Source organism: Platalea leucorodia (assembly GCF_965183815.1).
Source record: "Platalea leucorodia genome assembly, chromosome: 1".
NCBI classification, from domain to species: Eukaryota; Metazoa; Chordata; class Aves; order Pelecaniformes; family Threskiornithidae; genus Platalea; species Platalea leucorodia.
The window spans coordinates 40,400,566-40,422,944 of record NC_138823.1 but is presented as its reverse complement, the minus strand read 5'-3'; the positions used below and the strand labels follow the sequence as shown (position 1 = coordinate 40,422,944).

The following is a 22,379-nucleotide window of genomic DNA, read 5'->3' as shown; positions in this document are numbered from 1 at the left end:
ATGGAGAGACATCAAATGTTAACTCATTAAGAATAAAGCATCTTCAGTAGCAAGACCACCACAAGTACTGAGACGGAAGACTAATTAACCCAAGAAAAGTACCACATTACCAGATGCACGCTACTTGAGATGCTTCTTAACTTCTTAGAACTAGTTCAGTTCTCTCCAGACAGCGTGATGCCACGTAAGTATGAACAATATCCCAGCTGATTTCTCTGCTAGGTATTGTGCCAGTGCTCTCTCAAACCCGCTAACTTATATTTCTATACAATTTTATAAATATTTAATGAACATATTAACTCAAAAGATCTTCAAGCACCTGTGTACTTTAGATTATATAAATTGAGTATTTTTTTATAATGAATTACAATCTATGTTTCTTTATCCAACGGAAAAATACATGTTTTGGCAAAGGTATTGCTCATATTCCAAAAAGCAGCTGTCATTTCATTTCAGTTAAAATACTTACTGCTTTACTTAAGACTTTTTAAGACTGTTAAGACTTTTATTAAAAAAATAAACCTTACTTTCCAAAGTCTGGTGCTACCCTCTTTCTCCATTGTAGCTAACAGAAATTGAGGTCATTCAGCATCTTCATTGTGCTTTATACCTAGTTCCACAAGAGGCATGAAGGTAAAAGCCTTCCCAAAATACAAATAATAATTAGCCTCATCTTTCTAATACCATAAAAAGAGATTGGATTATCATCATCATGCTGCTGTGGATTAAGACGTAAACCCCATAAACACAACTACCTTAACCACAAAAATCATGTGCATTGCTATCCAAAAAACGACTAGGAAGTTAAGAAAAGTTAAATATATTTTTAAAACTCGTACATAATCTTATTAAACTAGAAGAGATATTCCCATGTCTCAACATTAGGCTTCTCATTCAGATATACAAAGCACCTACATTGGACATCTAAACCTCGAGCTTCGGGTTCCAGAAGACAATTAATAACTACCCAAACTGCGTCAACATACCTCAACATTTATTCTTAAAAAGCCAAAACCCCACATTCTACACTAAAAAAAAAAAAAAAATCATAAATTTAAAGAATGTAGCCATTAAAGTCGTTGTAATCAACTTGCATCTAATTTCTGTCTTACATGTTTTCGAGGTATCAAGCATTGACATTATGGCCAAAATTTCCTAAAAATGGGTTAGCCAGGTAAAAATACAATTTTTAGATCAATTTTCTTACAAACTCACACCTGGGATATGAAAGCCTTTTTAAGCTCTTCCCTCACAGACTACCATCAACGCTGAAGTCGAGAGTTCTAACTTGACTAAACTCATTATTCAATCTTATTACTTCTAAGCAGTGTGTGGAACAATAAGTAAACAATTTTCTCTTGTAAAAGGAAGAATAGACTCCAACTTTGTTATACTGCAGCATCAATGAAAACATAAATAACAAAAGGCACTCAGCAAAGTTGCACAAAGCCATATTTAAATATCTAGCTCCTCCCCTCTTTTCATAGTAAAATTAAATGTTACTGGATATTTTAAGATACACTCTTAAAACCATGCCTTGACAAGGAAAACAGAAAATTTTACAAAGGCCTGTATACACACAAATCATCATACAGATATTTGAAATTATTTTTAAATAAAAGTATCTGCACTATGCTGGAAGATTACAAAATACCTTGCTCACAGATTATTGATATTTCACTTGTTAAACATTCAGGCAAGCAGTAATTTGTTTCAACCTGCTTTTATACAATGAATAGTGTTAAGATTCTCAGCAAATTATCAATGCATGACATAATTCCACAAATCATGTATAGTTTAACATATTATGAACAGACCTATTTACAGGAAAAGTATGTAGAATAATATATTTGAAAATCTTAATATTATGCAATAATCACAAGACAGAAATCCTGCTGCATCTTGATTTCCACCTGGACTGGGTCCCTACAATGGCTACACCACAGGGAAGTCTCATTTGTGAACCCCAAACAGGCTGAGGCAAGACACGGGTGCAAAACACTTCACTTTTCCAAGACAGCAATGTCCTGGGGCATGTGATAAAATCTGGCATCTAAGTAAACTCACTGGCAAAGACTTAGGCTCTTACAGCCTTTGGGCACACAAACCAATGTCCAGAATTTTATGAATCACGGAACTGAACTTGTGGACCCTTATTCTAAGTTCCAATTCAAGTGTCTTCACGCTTTTTTTGAGCTAGTTTTTAAGTTCCTTCTTTTTTCCACGCAGTCCTACATTATAAATGTCCAGTGCTGGCAATACAAAAAGAAATATAGAATTTATAACCACACACGTGGTTATAATGAAATGTCAGAAATGGCTACGATTGGAGTCAGTGAATTAAAAAGTAGACTTCAATGTTAACATAGCTGGATAGGTTTCCAATATTTTCCAAAGAGCTCCTTTAAACAGTCATACTAAAAATTAAGTATTATGTCAAAGTGGTTATTTTTACATAATGCTTAATGGTAGATAACTTAGTATCTTAAATGATTCTTTGAAATTCAGAATATTACAAAGCATTCTAATTCTGCAAAAAAATCCAGTCGTTTTCTCTGTTTTTCCTCATAAATATCTTCAAGAACAACCTCCACAAAAAGAACCCCCAAGTGAGGGCACAGCTTTAGAATTTCAGCATCAAAATAAAAATACATGAATACTATTTTTATTCAGAAAGATAAGCATTGCAAAACAAAAATAATAGATAACTCAAAGCACTTTAGACTTTTGAGCAGTTTCACAGATGTTGACCGATAATATTCTCATGTTTAACAATATATTGAGAAACCTGGAGTTTATTCTTGCATATGCAAATTTTATATTATTCATTTAATAATACGGAAAACTTTAATATCCTTGCTATACAAAAGGCTTTGCCACATGAAAAAGTTTCTATAAATCAATTTCACCACGTCTACCTGCATAAACCCTTTTAACCTGCAGCATCATGCAACAAATGTGAGTTAATTAAGGTGGCTTATCCACTTACATGTTAAAAAGGAGGCTACTTCACATCTACCATAGAAAGTATACAGTCAAGGTTAGCACTAAGCAGCTGACAGACAGAACTTGCTACCCTTCTGCAATTTATGCAAAGCCTGCATAACAGAACAGAAAGTGTCAAGCTTTAAACATTAGGGCTTGTGTTCAGACTCTTGCCTTAATTCACAAGGTCCCATCAAAAACCTCCTTCACCACACAGAAAATTAGCAAAAGATGTTAAAAGTGAAGAACTAAAAAAGGAAATACAAATCTGTAAGCCAAAAGCATTATTAACCTTTTTTCTCTTCTTTTTGTTTTCCTTCTCCAGCAGAACTGCAATTCAGAGAAAGCTATGATTGTTTGCATACGCACCGGTACATAATTATTACTATTATTCTGCATTTATAATATGCTACAGTGGATATACAAGGTCTTCTGTTAAACAAAATAGTTTACTGACAGAAGGCTAGCACCCACTTACCTTAAACTGAACTCATTACCTGTATGCAGATTGCCGAGCATACCATAGTCTGTAACCCTCCCAAATGCGAGAGAGCTTTTTTTAATTCATACAACTAGCATAAAAAAAAATTAAAATACTTTCAATACATTCTCAGTAAGTTGCTTTAATATCTCTTGCTTATTTAATTGCCTTATTTTAGAAGAAAAATTCAAATCGGAGACACAGGGCAGAAAGCATTTTCTGAAGTCACAGATGCATATGTTGCATCTTGTATGAGAAGACATAAGAAACCAACAAGCAAGTCTTGCGTTTATTAGCCTAATCTTTAGGGATCCATCCTAACTGACCATATGAAAGACAGTATTTAATGTTTTTCATGCTGCTGTGCCATCATTAACTGATGGCAACTCAACAGAGAAAATAGTATGCATCTGTCCAAGATGACTGAACAGTGCACAACAGCTTTCCCCAGCTCTCAAATACTAATCAAATCACATTTACAATATAGGTGTTTTCTTCCCCCATTTGACCATTAACTATTATGAAATGAAACGAAAATCACTCTAATGCTTCAATGCATTCTTCTTCTACCCCTCCATCCAAATGTAACCTATATGAATAACTGTCATTAAAAAAATCAATTTCTTCTAAGGCCAGTCAATGGACACTAACTAATAATGCAAAATTACCGTAAAATGAATCCTACAGGTGATAACTCATTCACTAACCTTGAAACAAATTTCAAGAATGAAAGATTGAATATGCTCTCAGAAAAGCTGCTTTTTTTTTGTGGGGGGGGGGGGGGGGAAGTTGCTGCAACAAGAATTTCAACAAATATGCAAACAATTTTCTGTTTATTCTATTAAATTCTAAGTTATTCTATATATTATGAGCATTGTGATTTTCTTCCCCTCCTATGAAATACTGTCTTACTTTCAAATTAAATATTGTTGGAGGTGGTCACAGAAATCTGGGGTTCAAACCTTCCATAAGTTCTCAGCCATTTCAGATATATGGGTATTAAGGTTTTTTTCCCTACAATGTCTTTACATTAGTATCACAACAAAGCAAGCAAGAGCTTATGCTACAGAAGTTAATGCAATATTTTGTTTGAAGGTTGTAAACGCCTGCTGAAGACTGGCAGTTAGAATATCAAACACTTACCAACACTAGAAAATGGCAAAGCAAAACATCCTGCATATTTCTAAAAATGATGGCCAAACTGGAAGACTATAACTTTAGTCACAGACATTTACTTCTGCAGCTCTAAAATATAATATAAATGACCTGTAAGGAATATGAAGATACCTAATGAAAGCTCTGTGCTCAATTTAACATAAAATCACTAAATTTTCATTCTTTACTAGCTACAAAACCTAGGAAGTTCCTATCACTTAAATAATATGTTTTCTTCATTAAAAACATGGTTTGCTATTAATTTGCTCCTATTTTAAATACTCAAACCAAGAACTGTAGGTAGAAAACAGCAGCTTTGCCTTCTGAAATAATTATTCTAAAATAGTATCAGAAGACAAAGCTGCTACAGCTTTCTACCTACAGTTTAAAACCACTTTAAAAGTTTTCTGGACTTGTTTTAAAACAATACACTGACTGTATTTATATAATTGATAGTCACAAATCAAACTAAAAAATTATGTTTCAATTTCCTCAACTGATTTCAAACATTTTGCGTGGACCTAGAAGCAAGAGTTGAGATACAGTTCATACTCGGCTTAACCTTTTTGCTGTTAAAATGCCTCTTTTAAAAAAAACTGCCATGCTGATATAACTGAAGACTCATCTAAATCTGCCATGCTGATATAACTGAAGACTCATCTAAATCTTATTACCACCCTTACTAGCCAAGTCCTGCTTGCTATCACAACAACGAACGCAAATCAAACTCTTCAATCCCAAGCTTTAGGAGAGCTTTGACAGCTCTGCTCACCACTGGTGAGGGTTTAGGTGTTAACAGGAACACCACCAGGCAAGAGTGAACACTTCCGAAAAAAAACTATATTCTGGAAAGTAAACACTCTAGAAAGTTATTTACTCTTAATATTTCCCCTAGGTCCTTCCCCCCCTACCCCTTTTTCTCCTCCTACAAATTCTTTACTCCCACTATAACTGTTTTTGAGCAGACTTCCACACACTTAATAAAATCCACAACTTCCATGATATCAAATTGGAACTTTCTTGGCCTGCATTTCATCTCCCTAGCCCAAGTTAAACTGATGTAACCATTATCTATTTCAGTGCCTCCAGCTTTCTCATGGTTCAAGCAATCTATTTATCTCTATTTCACTTGAAACTTCATCAGATTATCAATGTGTATTTTAACTATTTGGTATAAACTTCATGATACAGAATTCTTATAGTAGATGTTTTCCTCCTCTTTTTGGCTATCTAGTTCCATGACAGAAGCATCTACAATAGAATTCAATGTTCCATGACAATTTTTCTTTCATACTAAGAGATATTATTATCCCACAATCGTGATGAAGTGCTTATTTCTAATTCAAATCTGCTTCTAAAATCAAAAGAGGAAAAAAACCCAAACAAACCAAACCAAACTTGCTTATTTCCTACATCTCAGATACTTTGCAAGTTTCTTCCACTTGCTAAGAAACTTTTCAGTAATATTCCACAGATCTACTATTTTTATAATGTACGGGGGGGTGGGGTGGGTACTATTTTCTTTGCCTTATGCTTCATATATCTCAAACTAAAAAACATGAAATTTATGTGTTAACTTTCTTATAACCTAATCCTCAAATATTTGGAAGAAAATGTGACTAGTGTTTATGTGGCTCTATTTAATTTGTAAATCTTAAGCAGCAGTATTGACATTTCACAACTTTTTTTTTTTTTTAAAAACACTTCACTTGCTTAACACTAACACTTTTTCTTTATTGCTTTTAAAAGTCTGAGTAGAACCCCAAGTGGGATGATTTAATGAAAGTTTTTTTTGAAACAGGCATGTTAAATTGCTTTAAAATTGCCATGCCAAAGCAAGTGAAAACTCATATAATTTAAATAACAGGTTAAAATTTCAGCCTGCATCCACTAGTGATAAAGTACGAGTATAAACTTTATACGGAAAACATATACAAACTTAAGCATAGCAGGCACCTCAATAAACAATTTTATATAATTTTTAATAAAAATCTGATGGAGTACACTATTCATGTATTAAAATGACAGCTCAGTTTCAGCTTTTAGTACCTGATACAAACTGCAGAACACAATTATAAACTCCCCTTTCTATACGACTAACTTTATGACAGCAGACAGAACTGATGTACATGAAAAATATTTTTGGAACAACGGTCATAAAACAGTTTCACAGAAAAGGATTAAAATTTGCAAAACTGCGTTAAGTTCTAGAATTTAGCAAGGAATAGAAGACATTTCATTCTAATTTCCAATTAGTCTTTAATATATTCAGTATTACATTAGAAATACATAATCACAGCTTCCCACTTCCGTAAAAGGCCCACCTTAAAAAAAAAAAAAATTTAGAACAGCCCTTGTGGTGCAATTGTTACATTAAAAAAATGACTGAAAACTTAGTTTGAAAACAGACAAATCAGGGGGGATAAACCATATAGTGACATCATATGTTCTGAATACAACAGATGTTAGCTAACTTAGAAATAAATGTTTCTGTAAAATTTTCAAGCACTTTTAAATGAAGTGCTTCTACTTGAACAGGTAAAAAGAATCTATCTGAGAAATCAGTGAATCACAAAATAAATTATTTATTAAAATTATATTTCACAAGAGAATTATCATTGCCATGTCTATATCAGGGATTAACATACAAATATGTATTTACATAATGCAGTCATGCCAGAATACTTTACAATCAAAGCTGTTACAAAATGCTTCAGTTAATGTTTGCTAGAAAGACAAATGCTATAGTGTTAACAGTAGCAGTTATTACACTTAGCTTTGTGCACAAAATGCACAAATTGAAGCACATACAGAAACCAACTACACAATCGCAGATACACATTTTATTCTACATATTTACACAACTGTGTAGTATTTGTCATCCTGTCACAAAAATGGAAAAGTCACTGAAAGGCTTTCAACTAGCAAAACTACATTGCATGGCTGACTTTAGTTCAATCTTTACAGCATCCACTTGGGAGTTTCCCCTCAATGCCATAAATCCCTGTTACATTAAGACTGATGATTTCATGGACATTTTCGAAAGCCAATCAAATTAGTCTCTCAGTCACTGGTTCTGTAAATCCAAAATAACACAAGTCTTTTTTCCCTGAACCCCTTCATTCTGTGACGTACCATCAACATCATCTGCAGCTTCGCTCTCTTCTTCTTCTAGTATTTCAAAAGGAGTCAATACATCATAGAGAAATGAGAGAAAGCCATAAAACCAATCAGAGCTTTCCTCTGCTAAAATATTAAGGACTTCCTCAAGGGAATCAATATTTTCATTACTGCCATCTTTGGTCAGGCCTACACAAGAATAGAGGAAAGAGAGAGAGAAAGGGAAGGAAAAAAAAAGAAAGACAGCAGTTAGGTGGAAAGAGGAAACTGTAAAAGGAGGATCTGTGAAAGACATGTCACAGACAGCAGTCTTTACAGGAATGCTAATTAGGAAATAGAAAGATGTTAAGAAAGTTGAATCTGAATTTCAAAGTACAGACTATAATTTGGACAATAAACATGCACAATATTATGCCAAAATCTTAAAAAAAGGCGGCAACTTTGCTTTCCCTTCTTCCTAGTCCTAAAACCAAATCCATTTATATTCAGTTTTCTTGCCGCAGGATTTCCCTTTAGACAGTTTTTTTACCAGTAATTGTCCACTACTTAAAATCATCCAATTTGTCTTTTTTTTTTTTAAACCACTCTGTTCAAATTTGAGAGCTTGCAAGTGATAGCTGAGAATAACATTTAAAAGCAAACAGTATTTAAACAAACTTGTCACAGACATACTGTTAAGGATAACATCTATTCTACCATGCAGAATTTTGATTTTGCTTAGAAGTGAGAACTCTAATTGCTCGGGGGGGGCGGGGGTTGCAGTTTGTTTGCCTGTTTGTTTTTTTTTTAACGTGTGTCTCAATTGTTTTTTTTCTGTGATATATATTCTACATTATATACTTGATCCTCAGGAATTAATTCCAAACCTGAAGATATACAGAACACTAGATAAAATTGAATAGGTAGCCAATATAAAGGGTGTATGTATTGTTACATAGAAAATCTAAAGCAGGCTAAAGACCACTAAAGTGGAGATGGCCAGAGCAGCAAAGAAAGACCTCATCACTTCTAAACTTTCTGATACCGGGAGTTGCTATCTCGGGCTACAAGACCCACTGATCTAACTGGTGTTTGTAAAATACAAATAAGCCATGATTGATGCTTTCTTTTTTTTTTTTTTCCCCCTCCTGTCTTTTTCTATTAAAATCCCCTTTCTTACAGTTATTACTAAATCACATTTCAACTTTTCCATTCTGGGAAAAGTACAACAGAACAATCAATGACAACTGTCAATTATTGCTAGGCTTTAAAGCAGGAGAGGGAGGAATTTTCCCCACTTCTAACCAGAACAAACCTTCGTTTGTGTTGGAAGGAGAAGCAGAAAAGTGGGCTAAGGGTGAAGACAGATTGTTGAGACATAAAATTAAGTGAACATGTTGCACATGCAGACTACAAAGCAATATTAGGTGCAGGTTAATGAAACATTCAAGATAGATAAGTTCATGGCAGAGACATTTAACATATTTCAACATGTTTTTCTTACAGCACATAGTGAAAGTATCAATGATAATTCTGAGGAAACTTCCAAGTCCGTGATGTTCCACATCCTTGTACCTGGATGTCCAGAACCTCTACTTGAGTGACCAGCCATTCTCTTTAATTTTTCACTGGATAGCCCAAAGGCTTAAAAATGACAGACTGAATCCAGGAGGCAATCAAGGTACTATAAATATCCCTCTCCAACTTCTTCCATGGCTTAGTTCTATAAAAATTAAATTTTATAGACTTAACTTTATGCACGGTACTCAGTCATCATTCTAATTTGTTTTCAAAATTTGGACCAAGCAAGATGTAAAGACATAAACCGAAGTAAGTATATTTACTGAAGAAAGAAATCTCAATTTAAGAATGGAAACGTGAATCAAAAAAAAAAAAATATCTAAATTATAAACACAGAATTCTAAATATTTGTATCATTCTGTTCTGTTGGAATATGGCATTAAAAAAGTTTTTTAAAAAAACAAACACCACTCTCAAAAAGACCCCAGGCTTTAGACAGCATTTCTGTAAGTGTGTGAAGAACCATATAGATGCCCCTGTTCTTGAACTAAGTCAAGAATAAGACTCTTGGGCAATTATCTTTATAAAATATAATATGGAGTACAGCAGCATATTTTCTTTGAAAATATTAGGACACCAAAGGGAACCATAGAAACTGGAAGAATACGTCTTATAGTCTTACCATAAAAACCACCAAACTACAAAATCCCAAACCCTTTCTTTACAATTCTTTACAAAAACTATCCAAGATGAATATGATGGCCTTTGAATCTAAAGGTTAAAAAAAAAAAAGACATTTCAGCTCAAGTTACAGAAATTAACACATTATTTAATGTATTTATCTTTTGTCTTTCTTAGAAAGAGTTAAAATAAAATAAAAAAAAACCTAAAAAAAAACCAACAACAAAAAAACCCCAAACTAATTAATACTCAAACTGGTTTTGGTCTTCATTCATCCCCATAATCAAGAAGAACTGCTTTTCCAAGTAAAACTCAGGTACTGATAAGCACACATAAGCATGGTAACAAGTGCCTGAAAATGGTGACAAAAATGGAACTGCCCAACCAGGCAGCCATACCGTGCTAAATCAGTGACTCACAGGAAATAACTACTTTATTTCAGGGGACGTCTAAACATTATAATTTAAATGAAACAGCAATTGAGGGAATCAAAATCTTTATCTATTCAACAGTGCTACCACAACCAATGGGGCAGAGGGCTTGCCTACATTCATTTAACAAGACAAAGCCTTTCTTCTCCTGCAAACAACTCTTTTATGAGAACAAGCATATGCAAGCTTTTAATATTTGAAGGTGCTACAGTAGAACATGAGAAAAATAAAGAAGAGTATGAAACTTATCCTAAACAGCTGACCGGTAGAAAAACATTCTTTAAATTCCTGTTATCTTACCACAGATTTTCTGAACGCGCAATCTTTGTGTGACTGCTTGCAAACATCTTTTTCTACTATAGGTGAATCGGGGGAAAAAAAGTTGGTTCACAGAAGACTGGATTCTACTGTTTACTACCCTTTATTTGCAGATACACTAGTGTTTGTTTGTTTGTTTGTTTTTTTATTTTCTGCATAGCCAGACTACTCTGAACTAAATGCACAAGAACAATATATTGATGACTTTCTGTAGCTGCAGTTCCAAAATTGTGCTAACTACTGCAGCCATTTAAGTAGAATTTCTCAGGATATTGTTGCTTGTTAAAAAGGGCTGAAGAATAAAAAATGGCTCGGCTCCAAAGATCCTATTACAACAGACATTGGTACTTCCTCTACATGCATTTTTTTTTTTTTTTTGTAATAATACTAAAGCCACTGTTTCTCTGTACTCAGTTCTCAAGTACAGAGGTATAACACTCCTCCTGAGAAGAATAACTTCCTTCAAAGAACAATCAGAGCGAGGTGGACAAAAAGTGGAAAGAGAATTACTGATACCAGCAGCCCTCAAAGGAGCAGATTAAGAAGCCTCTCTTCCCATTACCAAAAGGAATTCAGTAAACAGAACCTCAAAGAATCTGCAAGATAACTGCAGATTAACTTCAACAAGTTTGCATTTCCACCCCAGATAATTTTTTTATAAATGGACACAAAACTAACTCAACAAATATTTGGGGTTGGTTGGCTGGCTGGGTTTTATGTGGGGTTTCCTCCCGCCCTTTACTTGGGGAGGGGGGGGACACAGAAGAGGGGAAGAACACACTTCTTGCACACCATTTTTAAAATTACACAAATACATCAAGAGAACTTAATCATCAAACCTCCTTTCATTTCAACAAATAAAAAGATCAGACCCTACCATATCGTATACATACAAGAAATAAACCAGTAAATTTTAATTCTTCTATTTAGGTGTGCCCAAGTAGCACAGAAAACTACTAAGTTATCAGCTACTAAACCATTCTTTGAAATATAAAATAACTCACGCTGGTAGAAGCGTTTCTCAAAATTAAATTAACTTAAAAATATATTTATCATTAATATGCAAATTAAATCTTTACATTTGTAGCAAAAACTAAAGATTACGGAAGTACACAACATTAAACCACTGTACACACCACAATTTCAATGTACAGTAGTTTAGCAATAGCTAAAGAACAAAAGAAAAAGAAAAAAACCATATGACTTCTATGATTGAACATCCAATGGTAGTATCTTCTTTTTAAGTCAATATTAAATTAGCAGAGAAACCACTTGCTTTTACGGTAGCCTGACCCAGAGAAAAATCCCAGAAAGTAACAAGTCTTCAAGTACAGCATATGTACTAACAGAATCCTCACAAATAAAATACAAAAGAAGCTATGCATTCAATATTCAGAAAGTTACCGTAATGCAGTTGAATACAGGCTTACTATCTGGTTTTCTTTACCACAAAGACTTAATTCTGGAAGAGCTATTCCTCAAGAGGGAATCTAGTCTTCCAATTTCTGCATCAATGAAATAATATTAGTCTGCATAGTGTTGTTCATTTTTTAGTCCATATTAAATGTTAAATACAAACAAGCACAATAATTTACTGGGAACCTCAGTTAATAATATTATATGTTAGTTATTAGAAAAATATATTTTTATATTCATGATTTTATCAGTCATGTAACTTTTCAAAATTTACCATTTTCTTTGTACTGCAGAAAATAAATTAGGTTAAATCATATTTCTAAGCAAGTATTCAAAAATAATAAAAATAACTTTTGATCTGTGACCTTTTAATGTCACATTTGAAGTACAAGGTTTAAATGCGTGATAAGAGAAGCTTATAATAGAAACACTGTCATGTACTGGCAGACTTCCCAGCTATATCAAGTTGCATAAAACAGAGATGTAACAAAGCAGCAGCATGTTTCTGGCTACCACCTTGGCAATCTGAATCCAACTAACATGACCCACAAGAGAATGATATCCACTTTCTATACACTACCTAATAGACAAAGAAAGATTAGGATTATAACTATACAAAGTGTTATCTTATTCATCATTTATAACTAACACAGTTTGTAGCTCTGAAGTCATTCAAAGCACTGGAGATTCTTTGGAGTGCCCCTCACATGCACAACCACTGCAAACCGGTTCAGTAATTTTGATTGCATGGGTTTTCTTTAACCATGAAGGGATTAAACAAATGAGCCCCCCCAAACACTTGCTTATTTCTGCAAACATAAGTGGAGAAAAATAAACTGATGATAAACTGATGATAAACTGCTGTTTATGGAGTATGAGTTTCAAATAGCAAGCTGTAACATCCTGATTAGGACATGGTTTAGTGGCGGACTTGGCAGTGCTAGGTTAACAGTTGGACTTGATCTTAAAGGTCTTTTCCAACCTGAACGATTCTATGATTCTAATATACTACTGATAACTTTGACTAGTTTGAGACACTCCACTTTGCCCTCTGCTCAAGCTATTATTTACTATGCTGGGGTTTGTTGTTGTTTTGTTTATTTGTTTAACTGTATGCACAGAATAGGCTTACATTTGAACAAATCAATTAAAGAAAAGTAAACTTTTTAACATCAGGTATGCAAGAAGTATGTATCCAATGCTAGATTGTGAAGCTGAAGATGGTAGTGCTTTTAACTGCTAGAAGATGTAGGTAGAAGGGCAAGATGATGACGCATGCCTAGTGATCGAAATTGCTTTTTGAAAATACAGTGACCAGAAAGACATTCTCCCAAACTACAAGGAACAGAAGCCTAAAACCAGTGTCTCAGCATGAAAGGAGAAAAATCCATGTCATGTAGCATTTCTGAAGGGCAAAGAAAATCAACAGACTTGTGGAGAACTCAGAATAGAGGAAAGATATTACAAAAATATGCTAAACAAATAGTCATCTAAGAAGTACAAAGGCCTGTTGGAAGTAATTTTAAAAGGGATCTAGCTTAACATGTTAACATAAACAATGTTTTAACTCTCACAGCGTCTTAAGCCCTGCGTCTGATAAATTTATTAATAATCACAACCATCTTTTCAACAGTCGATACAGCAGCATCAAACACTTAACCTCAAAAACATCCTGTAAGTAATTAAATGCTTTCTACTTACATTGCTATATTAGAAGAAAAAGAACACAACTTGCTACAAGTTGCATACACAATCCTACAATTTGCATTAGGAAAAAAACCCACCACAATTAAATCAATTTAAGTTCTTCAATTAGGAAAAAACAGAAATATTGTTTTGACATCAAACAAAACCCAAACATGACTATGACAACTGAATTATATAATTATTCCACCTGTTTTTGTACTTGCCTAGTAATACTTTAGCATCTTCCACATCAAAATCTCCATCTCCATCAGCATCATATATCCCAAGCTTGCCTAGAAATGCAAAGAGAGGAAGAAGAAAGAATTAGGGATTCAGCAGTTTGTTTCCAGCACAGTGCTTTCAATGTGTGATGGTTGACTGTCAAGGCTAGGTTGTTACCACACTTTTTTTTGATGATTTAGTCATACTCTTCTTAACCAGATTTTAAATTTCCTGGAAAATATTACAAATATTTTAAGTTCCTTCCTCCATTTCCTAGACTTTAGGCTGAACACAAGTTAGTCTTTATTCCACACATTACTTTGGTGCTTGCAGATTTAAAACAAACCTCTAATTAAGTGATGCGCTTTATGTGAACATGCTTTGCTCAGAATAAAATTTAAGTTCACAAGGAACATTCAACATGTTTGAGGAAAAAGAAATAATAAACCAAGAGTTAATCAAATAATCACCATTTTTTTCTGATTATATGCTTCTTGCCATTCTACATTTTCAGGAAAAAAAAAAAAGACAGGTATATATTTTTAGTGCCAATTTAATAAAAGGTAAGCTACCTACTTCCTGGACAAAGGAAAAACCTTCATAATTTTATCAACAACTGTACAACATCCACTGCAGGCAAAAAAATTTTCCATCCTTTTATAGGTGAATATAGGTGAATACATCAGACTTCTCACTTTTATTTTTGAAACTGCAGCTCTACCAGACCTAAGTATAAGAAAAAGGAGAACCCAGTTTCTATTCAAAAAGACTTTTTAGCATAGAATTGTGGTATCCAGGATTAGAAGTGTCCTGGGATTACCAAGTGAGTCGAGAGCTATCTAATTAGTTCTGATAAAATTCAGACATAACTTTTAATAGGATTGAAACTCTGCACACCATTTACAGAAGAACTCTAAGCTCTTATAGTTTGCCAGTTTATTATTACATTTGTCATTCTCTAAATGGAGGCAGAACTTGATTGCCATTAAAATAAATGAAATATAGTTCTTAATATGGTACTTAGAAAATTAGAAAACAGTTTTGTGGAAAAAAATGTTCAGACTTGGGTCTAGAATAGAGAAAAATAAGGCCATCACCACTGTACGGAAGCAATCAATTAGAAAGGATCTTTATTGGTTTATGGTTAAACACAACAGAGTGGTGGAATAAATGTAATTCTCTAGAAATAAGAATTGTATCATCTTCAAACCCATGAAGAATGAGACAGATGAGAAATGACTGAGTTTCATGTCACTATAAAAGAACAGTAAGTCTCTAAAAAATTAAAAACAAAAAAGTAAATGAAAATTTTTAGCCAAAGGACTGTAAAGCAATCTTATTTCTCTAATATCCTACCTTGTAGGACCTCTGACAAGTTATAACGGAAATCCTTTGCTTTGGCTGCATGCATGGTAAAAATATAGAAACATTATTTGCATCACTAGACCCAATTAAGTTTCAAACTAGAAGCTTCTCTTAAAATTTGTCCAGATCAAAAAAAGCATGTACCAACAGACTTTTAAAGCTGTAAAGCTTGCAGAAGTGCATGTTGAAGCCTACAAGATCAGGGACAATAGCTCTACCTATGGATATATACCTTGAAATTTGAGACATTAATTTTCACCCGTAGATATTAACAATAGTATCTTAACATTGTTATATTGAGATACAATTATCACCATTATAAACTTAAAACTGAGGTCGTGCAACAGCTTATTCACGAGAGGATGACTGATCCGTTGTCCTGAGTCTATAGGCAACTCGGTCCATCAGAGGAGTGGCAACATCAGCTGCCCACTCTCCAACATTGTTGCAAGTTTCTGAGAGCTTAAACTGAAACAATGCATATTCAGCTGATGTTTCAAATGTCAGCTACATGTTACGTATATGTTATATTATATATATAACAGCATATGTGTTACAAAGAGATACAGATCTAACCTTGCATATTTCTTCAATTCTTTACTAAATGCAGTATGTTAATAACCTTTTCCGGTCTTATGAGAATCCCATTTTAACATCATAATAGAGTTCAGCATGAAAATGTACTTTTTGAACTACATTGCCTATTTTTATCACGTAGGTCATTTGCAAACATCACAGCAGTCAATTCAGCTATCTAGAAATTTAAAATGCCCTCCATTTAATGTATATCATAATAATTATTAGAAGCGTCTTAAGATTTAAATTTCTTACCTAGAACTTCTTCATAATCTACAAGTTCAAACCAGACAACTGCTACTGATGTCCAAACTCCCAGCAAAGCAATTACCATAAACCAGGTGAAAAATGAGCTTCCAGAGAGGCCTTCTTTCTTTCCATTCTTGCTTCCTCCGTGCTTAGTCTCTGTTAAAGTAAGGCAAACAAGTAGGAACAATGAATTTGTATAAGAGTTAGAAAATTATGGTTAAGGATATAATTATAAATCTTGCTTCTTATGACTACACAGAACACAAGACATTTGACTAACACTTTTTTTTTTTTTTTTAAAAAACTTCATCACTGTTACTTGCTTTTCATATCACTGTGTACTACAGTGGGAAGCTTGATGATTATGGAAGTAGAAGTCCTATAACCAACCAAACACCAAAACCCCACATCTAATTTGTCTTAACAACTTAGTTGGAAATCCTCCCTTCCTCCCCTTTAGTGTATATTTATACAGAGCTTAACATTTTTGAGATGCTTTGCATTTGTGCCAACAGTTCTCAAACTGCCACCAGAGGGCAATATGACCAGCAGAAACAGTTTGGAAGAAAAGCGTTTCTTAAGCAGCAAGTTTCTGAGCTAGTTGAATTAGCTTACAGAATCAACATGAAAATTCAGATAGCCTAAGAAGCCTAAAACCTAAACCATATTAAGGGGAAGACTGCAAGTTCAGACAGTCTACCAACTAAAAATATCTTCCCTGTTGCTTAGAATCAAGCAGAAATTCACTGCATACTCAGTACCTTTAGACTTCCAGTCCCATGGAGTATACAAGTAAAAGGACGACACAGAGATTTAATGCAAAACACAGCTTCATTTACAACCGCACATATGGAAAGTAAATGTATATAAAAAATACAGTAGTTATAAACAAACCGCTGGAAAAAGAAAGACCTCAACCTAGCATATGGGTAGGGGGGGTTCAAATGGGCATCACCACTAGAGAAGACATAAATTGCTCAGTCCACTGCTTTTGGATCATTTTAGGGAAAGAAGGATACATGTAGTAAATAAATGTGATCCAAAAAGATGACAGTGGCCTTTCTCCAAAGCTCAAGGTCTGCTCTTCTGCCTCCTGACACCACTGCTGCAAGGCTGGCACTCAGCCGCAGTTTCATGTCTGACAACCTACTCCCCTTCATTCCTTTCTAAGCACCAGCCTTTGCCCGTTCAGCCACAGTCAGTCCTAGTTATTGAAGTAAAACTACTTCTTGCAGATTTTGAAATACTCGAGGAACTCTGTCATGAATATTGTGATAAGATAAAAAGCTGGGGAGTTAACTTTACCATACTAACTGCAAGTAGTGTTCGATGTATTTATCAACAATGATTATAAAAAAATACTCTCAAAGCCTAAATATCAACATGGTTGTTTTTTTAGAATAAAATGGAGTAGCTCTAAAAGATGAGTAATGAGAGATTGGTGACCAACTTATTTCTGTAGTAGATATTACACAGAAGTACTTTCAGACCCTGCTTGCCATCAGGTTCACAGCTGTATTAAACTAACCCTTTATTACATTCATTGTGCTATCTACTGAGTTCAGACCAATTAAAAAAAAAAAAAAAAAATCCCACAAAACCTGGCTCACATCAGCTCTTACTCAGCTCAGCATTTTATCGGGGGGGGGGGGAAGTTCTTTTATTAAGACTACTCCATACAAAGATCAAATACCAACTATTTAGTTTCTTTTCTATATTAAACAAAAATTTGCCTTGGTATAGGCTGTCCAATAATATTCAGAGAGAAACCGAGACTACTTAGCCTCACATCGAGCGTGTATCGCTTGCTACTGCACAGTACCCCAATTACATACGTGCAAGGTCCATATACTTAACTCATTATAACATCTCTCTTGTGGGAAAGATGCACAGGTAGCCTGAAAACAGAGGCAAAGACAAGCAGCATGTGCCAGTACATTCAGAAATATGATCGACTGTATGTAAAAATTATTTAATGTGCTCTTGAGCTGGAAGTTTTAATATTCAGAAATAAACAATTACAGAATCATAGAATCGTTTAGGTTGGAAAAGACCTTTAAGGTCGTCAAGTCGAACCGTTAACCTAGCACTGCCAAGTCCACCACTAAACCATGTCCCTAAGAGCCACATCTACACGGCTTTTAAATACCTCCCGGGACGGGGACTCAACCACTTCCCTGGGCAGCCTGTTCCAGTGCCTGACTGCCCTTTGGGCGAAGCAGGCTAGCTTATACTATGTAACAGCATATGTTATACTATGTAATAGCAGAACTTCACTACACCTGGGTTCCAATGTAGTCAACGGAAGCTTTGTACGTATTTAAAATGAAACCTTAAGGCTAAAAACATTTTAAATGATTCCAGGTTACAACTTTGTTCTAGAGCAAACTAGGTATCAGAGGAGGCAAACAGGAAAGTGAATATTACTGTATTTCACACTTACTCGTTTACCTTACTGTTTTGTAGTGTTTACTGCTAGTTGCCTCTGAAGAAAGGGGCTTTACTTATTAGAAGAAAGGAACGGGGGGGGGGGGGGGGGAGACATTTAAGTAAGCAAGCATAGCTGTTTGTATTTTTTCCAGTCTAAAAGACCGTTTCATGCAAATCCCCCAAAAACAGATTCTGCTATAAAAATACCATTCAACAACAGTCACAAAGGTACGTTTTTATGCTGTGGCCTCCTACCTTATAGAAAAATTATTTTCAAAACTCTTGAAAAATTCTGCTATGTATTCAACCATGGCAGCTCGATCAGGCAACACTTTAATATAAATCAGAGTTACGTAATACAAAATTTACCTATGGTCTGCACAGACCACCCTACACATCGGGTCAGACCAAAAGACTGCGAGGACTGAGGCTAGCTCGGAGCTCATTCCCGGCAGTTAATTCTCAATTCAAGCCCTTTCCCTGCACATGCTGCCAGCCATGTCAGAAGTAGGTCACTTGCCATATCTGGTAAGCCTGCGCTTACACCACCAGATGTCTTTATGCAGACATCAGAAATTCTTAAAGTGTGCTCTATGCCTCAACGGCAAATCTTTGAAAGTCCTATACCGCACCCACCCCACATTAAGAGTCATGCCTAGACAAAAAGGTATGAAAACCTTTTTCCTTTTACTTCAGTTTACAGTAAAGACACCTAGTAATTTCACATACTCCAAAAATAACTTTGAAGTCAGACATTTGAAGACAAAACAATATCTTTTATATTAATGTGTGCTCTACTCAAGCAAAAACTGAGTTACAAGTAACCACCTGCCATAAACTCATGAAATACCTCTACTCCAGAGAACATTTAATCAAAGCGAACAGAGGCAGCCCGTAATACAGACTAGAACAGCAAACCGGCTAGAAAACACCGACATACCACAGTAAGCCAGTTATTTTGCTGATTACAAAATCAGACATAGCCAGTATTTGCAACTACACATTTTCCATTTGTTCACAAAAAGGTTAGGATTATACCTGTGTCGTCAGCCATAACATTAGCGCTCGATTTCCACAGACAGAGCGAGCGTGTCGGTATCTCCAAATTAATGTTGAAGGCAGAATAAGAAACGATTTATCCTCACTGTAGTCTTGCAACAGGAGCAAACAAATTTCCTAAAGCCAGCTCAGCTGGAACACGAAACTGAACCCAAGAGAAACCTCTCCTCCAAATCTATTTTTAGAGCAGTTATCCTCAGGAGCCAAACGCTTTTCAGAACTCATATGGCAATCTAGTTCTGACGACAATGAAATTCACTTACTCCTCCTAATAGAGCATCCTGGGTAGTTGATCCTTTCCCCTCCCCTTAATCCTCCAACATCAAACACAGCAGGGAATGAAACCAGGCACATTGTACTGTAGTATTTTTGCTGCAATGTATGCCTCAGTGCCTGAGCTCTAAGGACATTAAATCCACCAGCATAAGCTGAAACACAAGTCTGGACACAAAGCTTGCCTGCTTGCATTTGTTAAGTTGGCGCTCGCCCAAGAAACTTTCTCCATGCTGGCAACCCTCTACCAGGCTTCCCGAGTATCCTGTAGAGACTGCTCATTTGAAACTTGCTAACTACTTTAAGAATCAAAGACAGCTAATTTCTAAAATGTAGGTTTGAGTCTTCTAAGAGTTACTTGAAATCAACCATGCGCATTCTTGCCAAAGAATTTTCAGATCTGAACTGTTCCCCTAGTACACCTTATATTTGCTTCTAGCAGACCCAAAGGAGGGTTACTGACAGTTTTGCCAAAGCAAAGGCTGTTTCCCTAGAGCACAAAATACCACATGCCATAAACCAGGCAAAATTTCTATTGCATATTTGTTAAAAGTAGTAGAGGTGTTGTTAAAGGTAGCAGAGGGATCTGGACAGGCTGGATCCATGGGCAGAGGCCAACTGTATGAGGTTCAACAAGGCTCAGTGCTGGGTCCTGCACTTGGGTCACAACAACCCCATGCTACAGGCTCAGGGAAGAGTGGCTGGAGAGCTGCCCAAAGGAAAAGGACCTGGGGGTGTTGGTCAACAGCCACCTGAATATGAGCCAGCAATGTGCTCAGGTGGCCAAGAAGGCCAATAGCATCCTGGCTTGTATCAGAAATAGTGTGGCCAGCAGGACCAGGGAAGTGATTGACCCCCTGTACTAGGCACTGGTGAGGCCGCACCCCAAATACTGTGTTCAGTTTTGGGGCCCTCACTACAAGAAGGACATCGAGGTGCTGGAGTGTGTCCAGAGAAGGGCAACAAAGCTGGTGAAGGGTCTGGAGCACAAGTCTCATGAGGATCGCCTGAGGGAGCTGGGGTTGTTTAGCCTGGAGAAGAGGAGGCTCGGGGGAGACCTTATTGCTCTCTACAACTACCTGAAGGGAGGTTGTAGCAAGGTGGGGGTCGGTCTCTTCTCCCAAGTAACAGGTGATAGGACAAGAGGAAACGGCCTCAAGCTGTGCCAGGGGAGGTTTAGGTTGGATATTAGGAAAAATTTCTTCACGAAAAGAGTTATCAAGCATTGGAACTGGCTGCCCAGGGAAGTGGTTGAGTCCCCATCCCTGGAGATATTTAAAAGACGGGTAGATGTGGTGCTTAGGGACATGGTTTAGTGGTGGACTTGGCAGTGCTGGGTTAACAGTTGGACTTGATGATCTTAAAGGTCTTTGCCAACCTAAACATTTCTCTGATTCTATGATTTTGCTTTGTTGCCCTCCCTTTCCAGAAAGGACTAACACTAACTCATCTCACTCACCTCTCCTTTAAATTCTGACAATAGTCACACTACCTGTACAATTTAAAGCTAACACAAATGATTAATGATCAAAATACCCTCTTCTTCTTAAGGAACAGAAAAGGAGGAGGAAAAAAAAAAAAACCACTAATATACTATTCAACTTATTTACATCTTCAGTTTTAGCAAGCTATTCTTTTCCCACTGCATTTCAGACAAAAACCAGCTCTTTTTGTGTGGGAGGAAGACAGAAACAAACTCATGTCTCATTAACAGCAACCCTAATAAAAACTTTATGATCTAGCACTCCGCCCTTCCTCCCCCACGCTTCTTTAAATAACATAGCCATCAGGTAGATGGAGTGAACAGTGGAATGTTACAGCTACTTTGAAAAACAACATATACCTCCTGTGGTTTTAACATCCAGCAGCTAACTCCCAAATGCACTTCCTAATAGCTCAAGGGAGAAAAAAGTGAGAAATAACACCGAACTGAGTTTAAGACTTTTCAAATGGATGTAAAGAAACTACAGTCAGTTGATTCTATAACTAGTGTATCTTTTAACTATTTTTAAAGCCACTTGAACACATCAAACAGAACAGATGCTTTAAAAAAGATCTCCTGACTAGTACATTTCAGCAACTTACGTGATGCACAAATGATTTAGAGCAAGATAGGAGGAAAATTTAAACAAAGGGTAAAAGTAACCAAATATACAGAGAAATCAACGGCTTATTATGGGAAATAATTGTACGGGCAATTATATGTAGTCTATTGCATATAAAACCTATATTGTTTTGACAGGCATTAGATTAGGCAATTTGTTGCAACTTCACTTCAGCTGCACCTGCATTTGCAGATACCAGATCTTACTACAGGTGGATTCACAGAGCATACAACGTATGCATGCATACGTATTTTGGGGGGATTGCCCCAAACTAGATCTTACCTGGCTGACTGCCCATAAGCTGTTGCAGCATACCTTTCTGTTTCA

General features: G+C 35.7%; 1 protein-coding gene across 1 annotated transcript in view; it reads right to left on the bottom strand.

Moving 5' to 3' along the window:
- The window catches only part of ASPH (aspartate beta-hydroxylase), a 100,733-nt gene extending 80,941 nt beyond the window's left edge, over positions 1-19,792 (bottom strand). Inside the window, exons 1-3 of the mRNA XM_082321476.1 lie at positions 19,654-19,792; positions 16,192-16,341; positions 13,998-14,066 (exon numbers count right to left, since the gene is read on the bottom strand). Of these exons, the coding sequence (XP_082177602.1) occupies positions 13,998-14,066; positions 16,192-16,341; positions 19,654-19,669 (235 nt within the window). The 5' untranslated portion in view covers positions 19,670-19,792. The remainder of the gene's footprint in view (positions 1-13,997; positions 14,067-16,191; positions 16,342-19,653) is intronic.
- Positions 19,793-22,379: the final 2,587 nt, after the last annotated feature.